This window comes from Mustela nigripes, chromosome 9, assembly GCF_022355385.1.
Source record: "Mustela nigripes isolate SB6536 chromosome 9, MUSNIG.SB6536, whole genome shotgun sequence".
NCBI lineage: Eukaryota > Metazoa > Chordata > Mammalia > Carnivora > Mustelidae > Mustela > Mustela nigripes.
In genome coordinates this window covers 75,223,937-75,239,959 of record NC_081565.1, presented here as the reverse complement: position 1 = coordinate 75,239,959, position 16,023 = coordinate 75,223,937, and the positions used below count along the sequence as shown (strand labels likewise).

The 16,023-nt window shown below is 40.3% G+C and overlaps 1 protein-coding gene across 3 annotated transcripts in view; it reads left to right on the top strand.

Annotated features, from left to right (window-relative positions):
* The window catches only part of PCSK5 (proprotein convertase subtilisin/kexin type 5), a 447,741-nt gene that overhangs the window by 162,123 nt on the left and 269,595 nt on the right, over positions 1-16,023 (top strand). For all 3 annotated transcript variants that reach the window (XM_059411831.1, XM_059411830.1, XM_059411828.1), the window contains exons 6-7: positions 788-876; positions 4,569-4,741. In XM_059411831.1, coding sequence (XP_059267814.1) covers positions 788-876; positions 4,569-4,741 — 262 coding nt within the window. The remainder of the gene's footprint in view (positions 1-787; positions 877-4,568; positions 4,742-16,023) is intronic.

The window sequence follows — 16,023 nt, the reverse complement described above, 5'->3', positions numbered from 1 at the left end:
CTTTTCTATCCTTGCATGGGATGGTCTTAGAAGTCCTTTCAACAAAAGGATTTTTTCTGAGGAACAAAGTCGCGTCATGAGAAATAAAAGGAATGTTTTCTAGAAAAAGGCGTCTGCTTTTCTAGTAGCCGCATTTGTAGTGGTGGAAACAGGTGAAATAAATACTGATGATACATTTTATTAAATAACAGATTTCATGTCATTTATATAAAACAAGTACCATGGACTATTTCACGTTGTTTTCTCGTACAAAATCTTAGAAATCCAGTATATAGTTACAGCACATCATATTTTAGATGACATTTCACTGCAGATACTTGATCTGTACTTAAATTTACGGTAAGAAGCAGATTCGCATATACTGACACTCTTAAATTTCATAATAATTGAATTGAGTGCCAGTTCCTTAATTAAAATTAAAGTTGAGATAAGGTCACATAAGCAGCATTTAGTACCCAATAGCCACAGATGTCTGGTAGTTACCATATTGGACAATGGAAGTTTAGAGAATACAAAGAAACACGCTATTCATTCGAGTTTAACTTTTAAGGAGATTTCCTGATTGGGAAATCAAGGTATAAGGAATATATATATCAATCAGAATCCGAAACAGAATATAATTAAAAGTTGGCAGTGGGTAGGCTAAGGGCTACTTGGGTAGAAGTTCCAGAAATATCCACAGCTTGATGCAGGCTTCATGCCTTTGGAGTCCAGCTGGTGGAGATGACGTGGCGAGTTGGGAAGAATGAGTGTCTTACTTGAACACGTGTGTGTGTTCTCCCTGCAGGCATGGGACCCGCTGTGCTGGCGAAGTGGCAGCCGCAGCAAACAACTCTCACTGCACGGTCGGAATTGCTTTCAATGCCAAGATCGGAGGTATGGGAAACAAACGTGGGTAGACGGAGAACTCTTTCAGAGCTCAAGACAGGGCTGCGTTGGCAGAGCAGCGTTCAACTCTTGCCGAAAAATGACCATCTTCACGTGTGTTATTAAATAAAGTTCAGGGCTTTTGAAGCAGTACCCCTCTGGGGGTGCGAGCACAGATGTTTCTTGATGTAAAACAGGCATGAAGAACATGTCCAGTCCTGAATTTGGAGTCATTGACATCTGTCCCAATCTATCCAGTGGCTGCCTGCGTCGGAAAGAACTGATCACCTGAATATCAGCCCACAGTGTCTCTATGGAGAGAGACATTCTGAAAGTAATGTCAGAACAGAAAATCCTTTTTTTTTTCCCTTTTTCCTTATGTTTTACCGAAAGTTCCTTTTTAATGGAAATTAAAGTGGGAAATGGTATAATCACCTTTTGTAGACCATAATAGAGCAATAGAGTTGTTGTTAATAATCCCAGATTATGTATGTACATTACACACACATGCACAAACTCAGATATAAGTATGCCTACCACGAGGACCTGACTAAGGGAGTATCAACGTAGGGTAGGCCTTGACAGAAGCAAACTCCTTCACATTTGTAATCATCCTTGTCAGCTGTCACCTGATACCGCAGGCACATGGTAAGAGACAGGATAGATCCTAGTGGCTCGAAGGTGTCCCCTAGGAGGTTTTCCTAACCAGTGTCGCAGATGAATGACCTTCCTGGTAACTAGACTGACATCTTCATTTCTAGTACACTATTGTTGCCAAGTGGTATATAGAATTGGACTTGAAATAAAAATAATTGTCCTTCCTAGAGTAAATATAGAGATCTCGTAACGTGACATATTGGGGGTATTTAGTAACGGTGCTAAGAAAAGGTTCCTGACACTACCTCAAATATCAGTGCTCAGTGCATTTGACCTCTTTCTGTCCTTTATTTCACACTGAATTCTTAGAGTATGGCAGCTTGTTAACCAGTAATTAGCTGTACTCTGAGAGTATCTGCTGTGCATCAAGGAGAAGTTCATGAGGGAGCTAAGGAAAGGAGACAGAAACTTCCCCTGAAGAACGATGAGGGTGCCAGACACCCTTGATAGTCTCAAGAGTGTCCAGTGACCATGGTAGCTGCTAATCAACCCTGCTTGCTGTCCCAGATACAACACACACAGTCCCTCACATGCACCAACACACGTCCATGTCCGCCTCCTCCCTCTCCCGTGCTAACCCAGCATTCACTGACCTTGAGGGACTGAAGGAACAAAATCACAGACAAGCTGCCGATCTCGCCAAACAGGACTTCGATAAGAAAATGAACGGATGGCAGTGACTCACCAATGTTCTGTCATCCCCCAAACAGGAACCTTCTGAATTATAAATTAACCCTCTCCCCACCGGTCCCAAAGCATGAAGGCTTACAGTCAGATAAAGAAAAATGACCTTCCATCTTAAAACTTGAGGAAACAAAAATAATTACTTGTTAATATTTGGTCAGAAAAGGAATATTACCTTCTAGATACAATTTCATCAAGCTTTTTTATTTTTTTCCCAGACTTCCATCAGTTGCGTGATCTAGAAACTACACCTAAATATTGTGTAACTACTCCTCTGTGTTGGTGTTTGGAATTTCCAGTTAGGTTTTTTCAGGCAGTGGAACAATCCAGTGTTTATTTCTTTGCACCAATAAAATACAGTTGATCCTTAAACAGCACAGGTTTGAACCGCATGTGTCCACTTAAATACATTTTTTTTTTAGTATATATGGTACAGTACTATAAGTGGACTATGTTCTCCATAAGATTTTCTTAATAACCTTTTCTTTTCTCGAACTTCCTTTATTATAAGAATATAATCTGCAATGCACATATCATATAAAATATGTCTTCATCAACTGTGTATGTTATCGGGAAGGCTTCCAGGCAATAGTAGGTTATTAGTAGTTACGTGTTTGGGGAGTCAAGGTTGTATGTGGATTTTTGACTGCATGGTGTTGGGGGAGGGTTAGCGCATCTAACCCTGAGTTGTTGAAGGGTCAACTGTAGCTCCATTTTATCCTTTGAAATAGCAAGAAGTAAAAATGGAGGGCATACGAAATAGTTCTTGTTTTCAGTAAAAACCGTGCAGATGAATTTTGAATATTCATGTCAAATTAAACCAAACCAGTGGCTGCTTACGACCCAGTACACACAAAGAGTATCCGGCTGGACATTCTACTCCCCTAAAACAGAGTGCTGAAAAGCCTTCTAAGTACAGTTTCCTTTTGGTAATTTTTAAAGTAATGTATTTATAACCCTTATGATCCACGTCACTTGTCTATACATCGCCTTTAAAAATCCAAAGGTCTCAAGGAAATGACAGTCAAGAGATATTACAAGCAAGTGCAGTGTCTTTAAGGGCGCTTGGAGGAAATGTAATGTGTCCCCAGTGTTGACTTCCACTGTTCTTTTAGAAGTAATTATTCAAGGGTATAGTGACCTATCTGTCATGTAGCTGAGAAAGGTTCCCCTGGAAATATGGCAGAATGTCCCCAGTTAAGTGTCGTCTGTCTCTGGCCTCATGGTCATTGTTTCTGTTTTGTATGTTTGCAAATTTTAGAGTTGAAAGTTAAACATTTTTTTAAAGCACAAAGAAGGTGTAGTCTTTTCAAGAACTTGTTGATTTTTCCACTAGAAGTCCCACCTCAAACCTCCTAGTATCAAAGCTGCCTGATTAGGGGTTTTATTATTTAAACCCCATGTGTCGGTGGCCAGAAAAACTTGAAATCCCGCTAGAGAACAAGATTTTTCTAAGGAGGAAACTTGAGCCATAAAGATATAATTGTAAAGTAATACAGCATCTCAGTGGTGCTTTTTAGCTTAAGCTGAAGGAGATACATGTTTACTTCACAATTAGATGTTTCATTGTTGTTCGGAGTCTCCAGAATAGAAGGACAGAGAGAAGGCCTGACATTTGACGTGTAATTTATTCTTGGGTGTCTGTGTCTATTTTTTTCCTGTTAAGGTTAATAACAAATCCCTGTCTGTCTGGCGGGAATATACATAAATGAAGATTAATGACTGAACATGGTTAAAACCCTTTGAGACATAATTGATGTGTTGCATGCACAGAGAGCATTCTCATTTATTATTTGACTTATAAATAACTTGGCAAAGAAATAATAGATTAAGTTCACATCAGTCTCACAGATTAGGAGATAATATTAAGGAGAGAGGAAATTAGACCAACCTAACTTGGCAGCTTTCCAAATTTTGTCAGCCCGCTAAGGTCAGAATGCTTTATACCAATTATGAACACAAGTTACCTAATAAAGAGAAATTTAGGGAAGATGGATTGCTTGAGGCTCTCTGTCAAGTACTCTCTGAAGACAGGGATAAAGAGAAGGGAGAGATTGTGGGAACTTTAAAAAAAGAGAATAATGGATTTTAAAAAAAAGGTTTTAAAGAAGTTTTGCTCTCTCATGTACAACGCAACTTCTCTCCAAGAAAGAACTCTCTCATGTACAACGCAACTTTCTCTCCAAGAAAATTTTGGAAGTGTCTGCATTATCTTTTTCAGGGGGGAGAAGATGCTCCCTTAGGTGTTGATTAAATGTTGATTCTTTGCCCCCCAATTGCTGTAATTGGAATATGTCTTGGGCTGTCTGGGGGTTCTATAGTGAATGCTCTATTCAAGCTAATTCCCTTCTGTCTGGAAGGGGTTCGGATGCTGGATGGAGATGTCACGGACATGGTTGAAGCGAAATCGGTTAGCTTCAATCCCCAGCACGTGCATATCTACAGTGCAAGCTGGGGCCCGGATGATGATGGCAAGACCGTGGACGGACCGGCTCCCCTCACCCGCCAAGCCTTTGAAAACGGCGTTAGAATGGTAGGTTTTCAAAGCACCGTGGCTCATACTTTGTCCTTCGGTGATGGTTCTCGTGGGAAACCGTCTCTGCAACTGTGGGTTCCAGTCCTTGGGTCTAGAGGAATGGACAGAGTCCACAGCTGAGCCAGAAGACAGGTTTATAGAAAGAGGGACTGAACCTTTAGTATTGTGTATTGCATCCGTTCCGCAAATGAGCTAAGAGCTAGAGAGTTTCCCCTGACAAGAACAGAGGTGTATTTGGCTGCTTAGGTTTGCTCAAAGGAAATGTATCCTTTAATATGTGAATCTTGCTTTTGATGCAAGAAATTCTTAGCTCTGTGAGATGGAAGAGAAATGAAAATACTGAATCTCTCCAGCTGAGGTCATCCAGCAGTGCCCTTCTGGGCCTCTCCCTTTCATACACCCTTCCCAGGTTTCACTTCTCTCCCAGGACAATATCCTTGTTCTCCTGGCTCCCAAGTTCCCCAAACAGGCTACTCATCAGCATTTTTCTTCATTTCACTAAGAAATTCACACACCACTCCTCCCCTCAAAAACTGACCAGGTAATCTACTGTAATAGAATTTCTCCTTCAAATTACAGCTCTTAAAAAAAATCCCATTTTATTTTCATTAAATAAAAAATAAGGTCACCCTATACTTGTAATCACGGAAGGAGGAGCGCTCGGTCAGAAGAACTCCTTTCTGTTTCTTACTTGTGAATGAAACCTTGGGTGATTTAAAGCATTTTAATCGTGACCTGGGCCCTTCCAATCTTTCCTTCATCATCTCTTTCTACGTTTTCTGTAATGGAAGCGCAGTCGGCTCTTCCTATCCATTACCGTGTACTGTTTTCCCAGCCTCATCCCTATGCTCTACGATTATACAGCCCATTCTCTTCCACCAGCAAGCCTCCGTTAAAATGCTGCCTCTCCCCAGAAGCCTCGTCACTGCCCGAACTAGAACCAAGCGCCAGCAATCCCTACCCTGCGCCCACAAAACTGCATATTCTTCCCGGTGTCACACAAAGTCATTATCATAGTGTGCTTTATGTCCGTTATTCTGGTCTGTGTCTTCCTCATTAAATTCTGTGTCCTGGGATAGCAGGGCTTATGCCCATCTTGAGAGGCTTCGCAAAACCCACGGAGTGCACGGAAGTCTAGGGAGTGCTCAGTAAATGTTTGTTGAATTTCATTTAATTTACTACAAATTACGCCAGCCACGGGACGGTTGTGCATTTAGCCCAGATTTGGGGCGATGGAGTGTGTGCAGCAGGTTAATGCAGTGTTGGCAGCTGGAGTACAAGTAACCCTGCTGCTTCCACCCTGGTGGGGTTGGTGCTGGGGTGAACTCACAAGACTAAGCCAAGCTGTCTCCTGGTTCTTTTTTTTTTTTTTTTTTTTTAAGATTTTATTTATTTATTTGACAGAGATCACAAATAGGCAGAGAGGCGGGCAGAGAGAGAGGAGGAAGCAGGCTCCCTGCCGAGCAGAGAGCCCGATACGGGACTCGATCCCAGGACCCTGAGATCATGACCTGAGTTAAAGGCAGAGGCTTAACCCACTGAGCCACCCAGGCGCCCTTCCGGTTCTTTTGAAACAGACTGGAAGGGAAGCTTATGCACTCGTTCAGAATATACTTCCTAACTGAAAGATAGTTCAGGCTTGGTTAAGACATCCTTCCTAGTTCTGTCCATTTTTAGGTACTCGAGAGCCCTTTAAAGCTATAGAATAGTGTTTTAAATTGCTTTGCCTAGAATTTTCCTTTCAAGGTGTCTGAACACCAAATGAATGTGCTCTAAGTAATCTGGAGATTTCATTACCAAAGCCCTAGACCACAGAGTAGTATTCTCTCCAGGCCATCCACAGAATGGTCATTCAAATGAAAGAGATCAAACTTAGTTCATACTTAATTTTCGAATCGTATGTGTATGGCTTTTGATATAATAAAAAGAGTAGGCTGGGATTTCTCATTGGTATAATGTATTAGTAATTAGTAATTACTAATCTCAGTAGCATACATACTGAGATAATGGGGACCGATGTTTTTCAAGTTTTTGCTAAGGACTCTCATTCAATGGTAATCTTATCTGGAAGTTCAAGGTGTAAAACAAATTAAAAATCTGGTACTTCGGTAGGAGGAGGAAAGGGTTAAGAAAGAAGATCATCTGAGGAAGCTATTCAAACTTATGGGAAGATTATATTTAGAAACAAACCATTGTGAAAAAAAATTACTCTATATTCATTATTAAGTACTAAAGTAACCCATGCTTATGAAAATAAATCCTACTACAAAGATGAAATTAAAAACAGATTCCCCACACAAGTAGATAACGATTGTTTTTGGTGGTTTTTTAAAAGATTTTATTTATTTATTTGTCAGAAAGAGAAAGAAAGAAGTGAGAGAGAGAGACTGGGCATAAGCAGGGGGAGCGGCCAGCAGAGGGAGAGGGAGAAACAGGCTCCCCATTGATCAAAGAGCCCGATGCAGGGCTTGATCTATAACCTGAGCTGAAGGCAGACACCTAACTGACTGAGCCACCCAGGCATCCCCTAGATAACCATTATTAAGAGTATGGATTCCACCTTTCCCTACTTCCATGTGCATTTCCACAGCAAAGAGGGACCACTTGCCTCTATGTTGCTGTTTTTACTTAACTGTGTGTACCAGGCATTCGTCCAGGGTAATTCATAATGATAGAACTCTTTTGTATTATAATGTTTCATCCTCTTTGGAATATGGCAATACCATAATTTATTCAACATTTCACTGAAGATCTTAAAAGGTTTTAATCTAAAAAAGGCGAGGGGGCATTTAGCTATTCATTTTTTAGAGTTAAGGTAGTAACAAAAGAAATAACTCTTGAAAAACAATTGACTATTCTCTGGCTGCTGTCATGTCACATACAATTATGGAAGACCAGCAGCGACCCATTCAAATGTGTTTAGATTAACAGGATAGAGGTTTAGTGTGTTTACACGTAGGCTTCGAACTCAACCAGCCAGAGTTCGGAATCTGTCGTTTACTGCTCTCTGACCTGAAACAAATCAAACTACCTCTGCTCCTATTTCCTCATCTAAAGTCAGGCAATAAAAGTTCTCACAGAGATGTTATGAGTGTTAGATGATAATGCTGCTGAAGCTATTGACAGAATCCCTGGAATATAATAGGTGCTTAAGAAATATACTTTATAGGGATCTGTGCATGTAAATATACATAATTTGTTTTCAGAGAAGAAATCACGTCCTTTCAAAAAACTTTCTAGTTCTCTTCAGTCCCCGAACCTTGTGTACTGTTTCTGCACTACAGAATTCTAGATGATCCCATAGAGTTACTTTAGTGGTGGTAGTTAAGTATATAGAAATCAGCATAGACTTCCTGTGTTCTTGCCTGTCATAGACTTTTTTCCTCCTATGTCTGTACTCACCTTCAATTTCATTTGCCCTTAAAGCACCTCTTCCATTTCGAGGTAACCTCCTGATACACAAATTCATTCTACTTATCTATGTTCGTCGTCTTGAATTTAATTTATATTTTCCCAAGGGAGGTTTCTCTAAATATCTATGAATATATAATTTAACATTTTTAAAGCCGTATATTAGTCTTCCGGAAGAAAGAAACGTTCCACTTCTTTATTATCGAGCACCAGATGGCACAGTACGTTCTATAGTCTACGAGATTTTATTCTAATTCGTGTTCTTTATATAATTGTCAAACATATAGAAAATGATAGGATGGAAACTTTATACAAAGTTAGATTATAAAGTGCAACTAAGAAAGGAGTGATTTATTGGCTGCATGACTTAAGGAATGAGGGAATAAATAACTACTAAAATAAGTCCCTCAGGTAGCGGGGTAAAACCCTGTGTGATAGCTTAAAGTCACTCTGGCCCGTTAGGGTTTTAACTACATCACTTATAAAAATACAGGAATTGACATTTATATATTCTTTCTATAAAATGTAGTGAGCTCCCACTTCCTGTACCACATGGATAAAGCAATGAAGGCAACATCTAAGTTTTAAATGCAACACATGAAACTCTGTACATTCTAGCAACAAGACAGGAAACAAACATAGACACCATCAAGGTGATAAGCTAATGAGAAGTGTTAGAAATGGGAAGAATGGGTGAGGGGGCAGGACAGAATTGTCGTTCAGGAGGATAGAGAGTCCTTTCTGAAGAGGGGGGCACATGAATTGGGTCACAGATAGTAAGAGGCTAGTCCTGTCGAAGGAATGAGTTCTGCAGAAGGAACAGCAAGAGGAAGACACCCCGAGTGGAGGGTGATTGGGGTGTGTTCATGGAGCAACATGCTGATTCAGGTGATGGGAGCAATGTGGACGGAAAGCAGGCGGTAGGAGATGGTAGTTCAGGGCCGGCTCCGCAGGGCTTTGTAAACCATGGAGGGTGTTTGCGATTTATTCCATTGCGGAAAACCCTCAGAGGTTTTCCAAGTAGTGGCCCATTGGGATGCAAAATTTTCAAAGGTCAGTGCCGTACAGGGAATGGACTCTGTGGGAGAGGGACAGGGAGGCGGGAGCGGAAGACTGAAGTGGTCCAGGAAAGAGGTGATCATGAGCCGGACTTGGGGGGAGGGGGCAGCGGCATCAGGACAAGTGGGGGGGGGGGGGGGAGGGGTGGCAAGCAGGAGAAGCCTACATATCAAGACAGATTTTCACAAAGGAAGTATATTTTGTTCAGGGGATCCAAGTATTGATCACATCCACTCCTTCTGCTTGCTAATCAGAAAATGTAGCAAATATTGGATTTCAAAATGCTCCCTACTTGTTTTTCTCTAACACAAGTATTGGGTTCAGTAGAATGTAACACTCTTCAAAGACTAACAGAATCAGAATTGATTCAATTTACAGCCTGAGACAAAACTGTGTTGAACAAATCAAGTTACAATTGACAACTTGCTCTTTTCCCCAGAGACTGTATTTTAGTTGATGCTAAGGAGCTGTAAAATTAAATGCAGGAATTAGAGGTCCATAATTTGAGTTGTGTATGATTGATAACGATGAGGATACCAGTAGTGGTAGTCATCCTAATAATAATGATCCTAAAACACTCAACTTTTGTCAGTCTGTTAGATATGATGATCAGTCCTCTTAGCCCCAAAATAGATACCACTTTTTTTTTCAGTTTTGTTTTTTTTCAATGTTCCAAAATTCATTGTTTATGCACCATACCCACTGTTCCATGCAATACGTGCCCTCCTGAATACCCACCACCAGGCTTACCCCACCGCCCTCCCCAAAACCCTCAGTTTGTCTCTCAGAGTCCACAGTCTCTCATGGTTTTTCTCCCCCTCTGATTTCCCCCAGCTCACTTCTAAGTTTTAATCTTCACAGTGGTCACCTAAGATAGGTCCTATTCTCCCCAGTTTTACAAAAAATAGATACTCAGCAGGGCTAAACAAGTCAGAATGCGGGCCTCAAAGCAATCGAATAAATTATTTTGTGTGTCATCATTTCCGCTTTATTCAGCACAACCCACCTCCTTGTATCATCCGTGACCGCATAGCAGAGCTTTTCCCCTGTTACTGTGGTGAATGAATTTCTCACCTTCTGCCTAATTCTACCTCCTCCATTTCTTCACTGAATGCCTCAGCCTCTTGCCTCAACTGAAGACGCGGTTCAATCAGTCCTGTCTTCTTTCATCATCGAAACGTCTCTCCCCTGTGTACTATTGTTGTCCACATACTGTCAGTTCTTTCTCAGAAGACAGAGGGGAGGCTCTCTCTGTGGTTTTCTTCTATGTTTCCAGTTATTCATTTCCAGAAACCATTGTCCATACTTGTCCTCTACAAGCTCTTTTTCCACTGTCTCTTGAAGCCACTCATCAGAACCCTGACCCCTCACTGCACTGCGACTGTTCTTGTCAGGGCCACCGTGACCTTCCTATGTGAAACCCAGGGCTCCTCTCTGATCCATTGTGTCATTTGTGGTAAGGAGGCCTGCCTGCTTCTTCTGGTCCGCAATAAAATACACACACTCCGACCCTTCACACCCCTTTTCTCCTTCTATTTAGTATATTTCCTTCTCTTGTTGATGAATTGTCCCCCACCCACCCCCCCATAAAGGCTCGGAGACAGAATGTTTTGTTCTGTGCTAGATCCCAAGGACCCGCAAGAGGGTCTGTTGAGTGATAGGTGAGCAAACGTGGGTGCATTACATGCCCATTTGCTGCACATACTGAATGAATTTATTTAAGGATCACACTTGCACTGGTTTTCTGTTTTTAATTAATAATATGGAAATGAGTTACTAATATACTTGGTATATTCTGGTGAGTAACACGCACAGACCATGGATTCAGACTCTCCAGTGGGTTCCATTACGTTCTTAAGCATGTTCAAGTTAATTAGCCTCTCTGAGGATCAGTTTGTTCCTCTATAAAATGGAGCTAACTGCTAGTAATTACTTTATAGGACTGTTGTGAGGATTGTATGATTAATGCCTGTAAAATACGCAGCAGAGTTTCTGGAACATAGTGAAGTCTCTAATTATGTTATGAGTCTTAATCCCTATCACTTCTGAAAAGGCCAGGGTAATAAATGTGAAATGCCAGTTAATTGTGTAGAATACTGTAAAAAGCCTTAGTTGTCCAAAATCTCTGGGTTAGTGGATTAATTCATTTTGTATTTCTGAGTGATCCTTAAAGAAGGTAAATATGAGTCTTGAAAGTGTTATTAAGGAATGGCTAAAATAAATGGGACAGAATAGCCAAGAGATTTTTTCTGAATTCTATTCCACAAAACACTAATTAATGAAATACCTCAAAGAGGGGTGGGGGTGAGTAAAGGCTTTTGCTATCAAATAGGCTCAAGAAACACCACTTCTTATTTCCTCCCTTTCAAAACTTGAAAGATATAAAAGGCTCTGAGAAGTTCCGCAATAGAGATGTGTGTAACTTGATTTACTCAACGTTCTAAACTTTAACTACCCCAAAGCTTTTATTTTTGTGACTTGTTTTGAATTGGTGTTAAATTTAATTTCATTTTACATTGTTTGGAACTGCTTCACCAAGATTCAGTGAAATCCATTAGACCTTAAGAAACAGAACAGTAGAACTGGAAGCAGTTTGAGTGGCGGAATTGTTCTTACCAACATTTGTATGTTTGTTTCCTGGTAGATGTCACTCCGGTTCACCCCATCTACCTTCCTAAAATGTGTGATTTCTTCTTTTCTTCATCCAGTAAGTCTTTCTTTCCTATCTTCCTAAAAGTCTATGGAATGTGTCCTCTTGTCCTCACAATTAGAACCAGAATCTCTCCGATGGCCTTGAGCCCACAACATCCTTCCAAAGCTTCCATCCTCCTCGCTTGAGCTCCAACTTTCAATTCAGCATGAGCATTGCAGCCAAAGAAGTATTTTTTGGTATTTAAACCTTGTCCTTTGTCTTCTCTTTAAAACTCACTTCTCCCTAGGATTGATGAAGAATATTCTAAGCTTCTTAGAAGGCCACAAAGGTCTCTCACCATCTTTCCAGGGGTCTCAGAATCGAAATCTTAGGTGTCATCAAAGGGAAGGACCATTGAAATGTTACTCTTGTTCAAACTGACACGACTCCACTTACCACGGTGAACCTTTGGCCTGCCTCCTCGGCATGCTTGGCAAAGACTTCCTTCAGGGGAAATGCTTTGCTTTGTCCACCCAGAAGGTTCTAAATAGGAAAATGGTTTTATAACATGAATGAGTCCATTGACAGTGTTTCAGATATAAGTGACCCGAGTCTTGGTATCAGAATAAGAAGCTAACTGCCTGAGCTTTTCTTGGATAGGCTCTCTATTCATTCATGTATTCCTGATTGCATTCAGGAGACATCCACCTTGGGTGATTATCAATATTCCGGGTACTTGGTGAGCTGGTAGTGAAAGAAGAATAGCACTAAGCTGTTGCCTTTGGGAAACTCACCATGTAATGTAGAATAAATGTTTTAAATAAAGTGTAAAGCAAATTCCCCAAGTCCCTTCAGTGGCTAGAATCTTGTAAACGATGAAGAGGACAGATTACACAGCACATACTTACAAAACTTTTTGTGTTCAGTCTAGTTGCCTTGCAGTCATTTTTCTTTTTTTCCCCCCATTTGGGTTATTAAATTTATTAATACTTGGTACCTTTTTACATTTGTCAGCAGATATCTCGCACACTGACAGCTTTTCAAGATTTTCTGACAAGAGTATTTTATAACATCCTTTAGAAAACAAGCAAAAAATTAGAACTGAATCTCTTGCTTTTTTCATAATCACACAACCCTTTATTCAGATTAGCAGTACTTCCCTTATTGTCTTACTCAAGAAATCGTTCTCGAGTCCCCATTACATACCAAGCACTGATTTGGCATTTATCTTACTCAGAGCTGGAGAAATCGTGTGGCTCATTGCACATATTCTAGAAGCATAGAGTCTAGATTTCACTTAATTACACTATCTACAAGTATACTTTCAATGCCAGATCCTTTTTCTTTGGGATTATCCATGAAAGCCTTCCAGGGCATTCATAACAGAATCAATGTCAAGGGTGGGGAAACAAAATCGGGGGAAATCCAGATGACTGGCCCCTAATCTCCCTTCCTGCCATCCTCTCTGTTTTCCAGATGGAAAGCAGGACATTTGATGAGCATCTATTACTACATGCCTAACTGTTGAGCCTCTTATGAAATCTCTGGTTAATGTATCCCTTTCCCATCATCAATTTCCTTTTCAATTACCAGATATGACACCTGATTGGATATTTGGAATATTTGCCGAAAACAGAGTTTCTTTACAAGCACACCCTGACCCTTATATGCTCATACGTGCACATACACACGTTTCTCCACCCTTAAATTAAAGGCATATGTTCACCAGAAGGGGAGAGAAGAAGTATAATGAGCTCATATAATAAACGCAGTAATAATAATCATAATAAAATTAACCAATTCCACTTGGGAAGAATATATTTTTATCTGATACACATCTAGCTGTAGCAGGCTTGGTACCAGTTTGGATTTTAATAAATGACAGATTGCTGTTAAATTAGTTGGCAAATGTTTTAAAACTTTGAAACAGTCTATGGATAGGCAAAGATAGACAAGGGAGTTTATTTAATACTGGTTCCACGTAATCAAAATTGACTTTAACTGGGGTTTGTTTTAAAAATCCTCCATTAGTATTTAACTGTATCCTGGTGGAAACTCTGTGTCTTTGGGACTGTAACAAAGCTAAGAAGGGATTTGCCAAATGGACCCAACCTAAGGTTTTCCACTTTGGAAACAAAGAATCGTTTGTCTCTGTAAATACATATGTGGTTTCACATTCTGTAATCTTGACCAAGTTATCTGTTATCCAAGGATCAGATTTCGATTCCTATGTTGTGACCTATATATACTGACATATAGGGAAGGATGTGAAGCCCTTATCATAGGCATCATCCTACTGTAGTCTGGATGCTCCTAGTTACAGGGAAAATACAAAAATCATACAGGGATTGGATTAGGGTAAATTGAGGTCCAGACCAGTCCTGAATTTCTGTGATTCAGAGCATAAATTTAAGAAAGGTAATTGAAATTTTCTTTAACAAAACTTGGAAGTAGCTGGGATTTAAAAAAAAAAAAAAAAAAAGGCCACTGTGAAATAAACAAGGATAAATTGGACTGGGTTGATAATAACAAATGATTTTAAAGGAAATAGGACTTTTATAACAGATTTTGTTCATTTGCCCTGAGCTTATGGTTCTCCTCTTTTAAGAGGAAGATAATCAAACTTAAATATTCAGGATTGTAGACATTATGAGGACTTAATTCTGAGAACCACTTGGGTTAGGAATAAGGATGTTCTTATAGGACCTCACCAGTTTATAGACTTGGAAACTAAGTCTTAGCAAAGTAGGCAACCTGACCATTATGAAGCATGAGTGTGGCCCTGACTCGGTCTGTCGTCTTCACCAACATGTTGTGTGAATCCATTCCTGTCAGGTGTGTTGTATGGGCCTATCTGTGTCCGTTCTTTCTGTCAATGGTAGCTGTCATTATGGTCATGGAAGTGGACGCTACCACAGGAACCTCTTGCTTCCTGGGAAGCATGGTTGGGACAAACTGACTTGGCATATTCTCAACTTCATTGTATTGTCTCTTTCTCGTCCTCCTTGGAGATAAGCTGTGACAATGTAGAAAGTACTGACCTTCAAGTCACAGAGAGGTTGAAATCTTCTTGGTTTCCCTCCAGTGTTTTGACCCGGGTTAAGTTACTAAGTTATCAGAGCGTCTGCTTTCCTAAGAAAAAAAAAAACTATGATAATGGCTCTTTGTGAGCCCTCATAAGACTGGCTGAGACCACACATATGCAGTGTTCAGACATACTGCTTGTCTTCTCCTCAGAGGAGAGGCCATGTTTGATGAATCTTTAAGGACCTCAGTATCTACCACAGAATCTTGTAAATAATAGAAGCTTAGTATCAAGTGTCATCTTTTCAGAAGTGTGATTTGCTTTCATTGATATCAGGATTGTGTTTATGGGAAGAAACTATGAAGGGCTGATTTTCTGTGTTTCAGAAATGTTATGGGCTGCTTCACAAAGACTGAGGCTGTGACCTTCAAACCCCCTGGTGGGCTTTGCGGAGGGGGCAGTGGACAGCTTGCTTTCCCTTTCCCAAGCTGGGAGTTGGGACCAGTCCACCATGGTGAAGCATTCTGTAACTTAAAATAGAGAAGAGTAGAAACCCTTCATTACAGCTAGAGTTTCCCTCTGTCTTCCTTTCCAAATGACTTTCCAAACATTTGCAATAAATTCCTTTCATTCCTCTGTTGATAGTAAATACTTCTTTATTCTCTTTGAAAGGAATCTTTCAAATTTAACTCGTTTAATAGAAATTTAAAGGTGTGGTATCTTCCTGGGCTGTTTCATAATAGGTACCTAATATTAATATTGGAAATGTCTTCCTCCATTTCATAAACCTGTTTCTGCTAAAACAATCCTGAGCATGATTTTGCCTTTGCTCTGGGATGATCCAAGATACAGAAACTTTTCTCACATATGCCGTCTTTTTCTCCCCAAAATGGAAATGCGGGAATGGTGGGTGTACCCAGAATGGCTGCATCGGTCTGATGGGACACCTGGGTGGTTCAGTTGGTTAGATGGCCGCCTTCCATTCAGGTCATGATCTGGGGGTCCTGGGATCAAGCCCTGTGTCAGGTCCCCTGGTCAGCAGGGAATCTGCTTCTCCATCTCCCTCTGCCTCTCCCCACCACTCATACTCTCTCTCTCTCAAATAAATAAATAAAATCTTTTTTAAAATTATTTAAAAAATTATTGTGATTA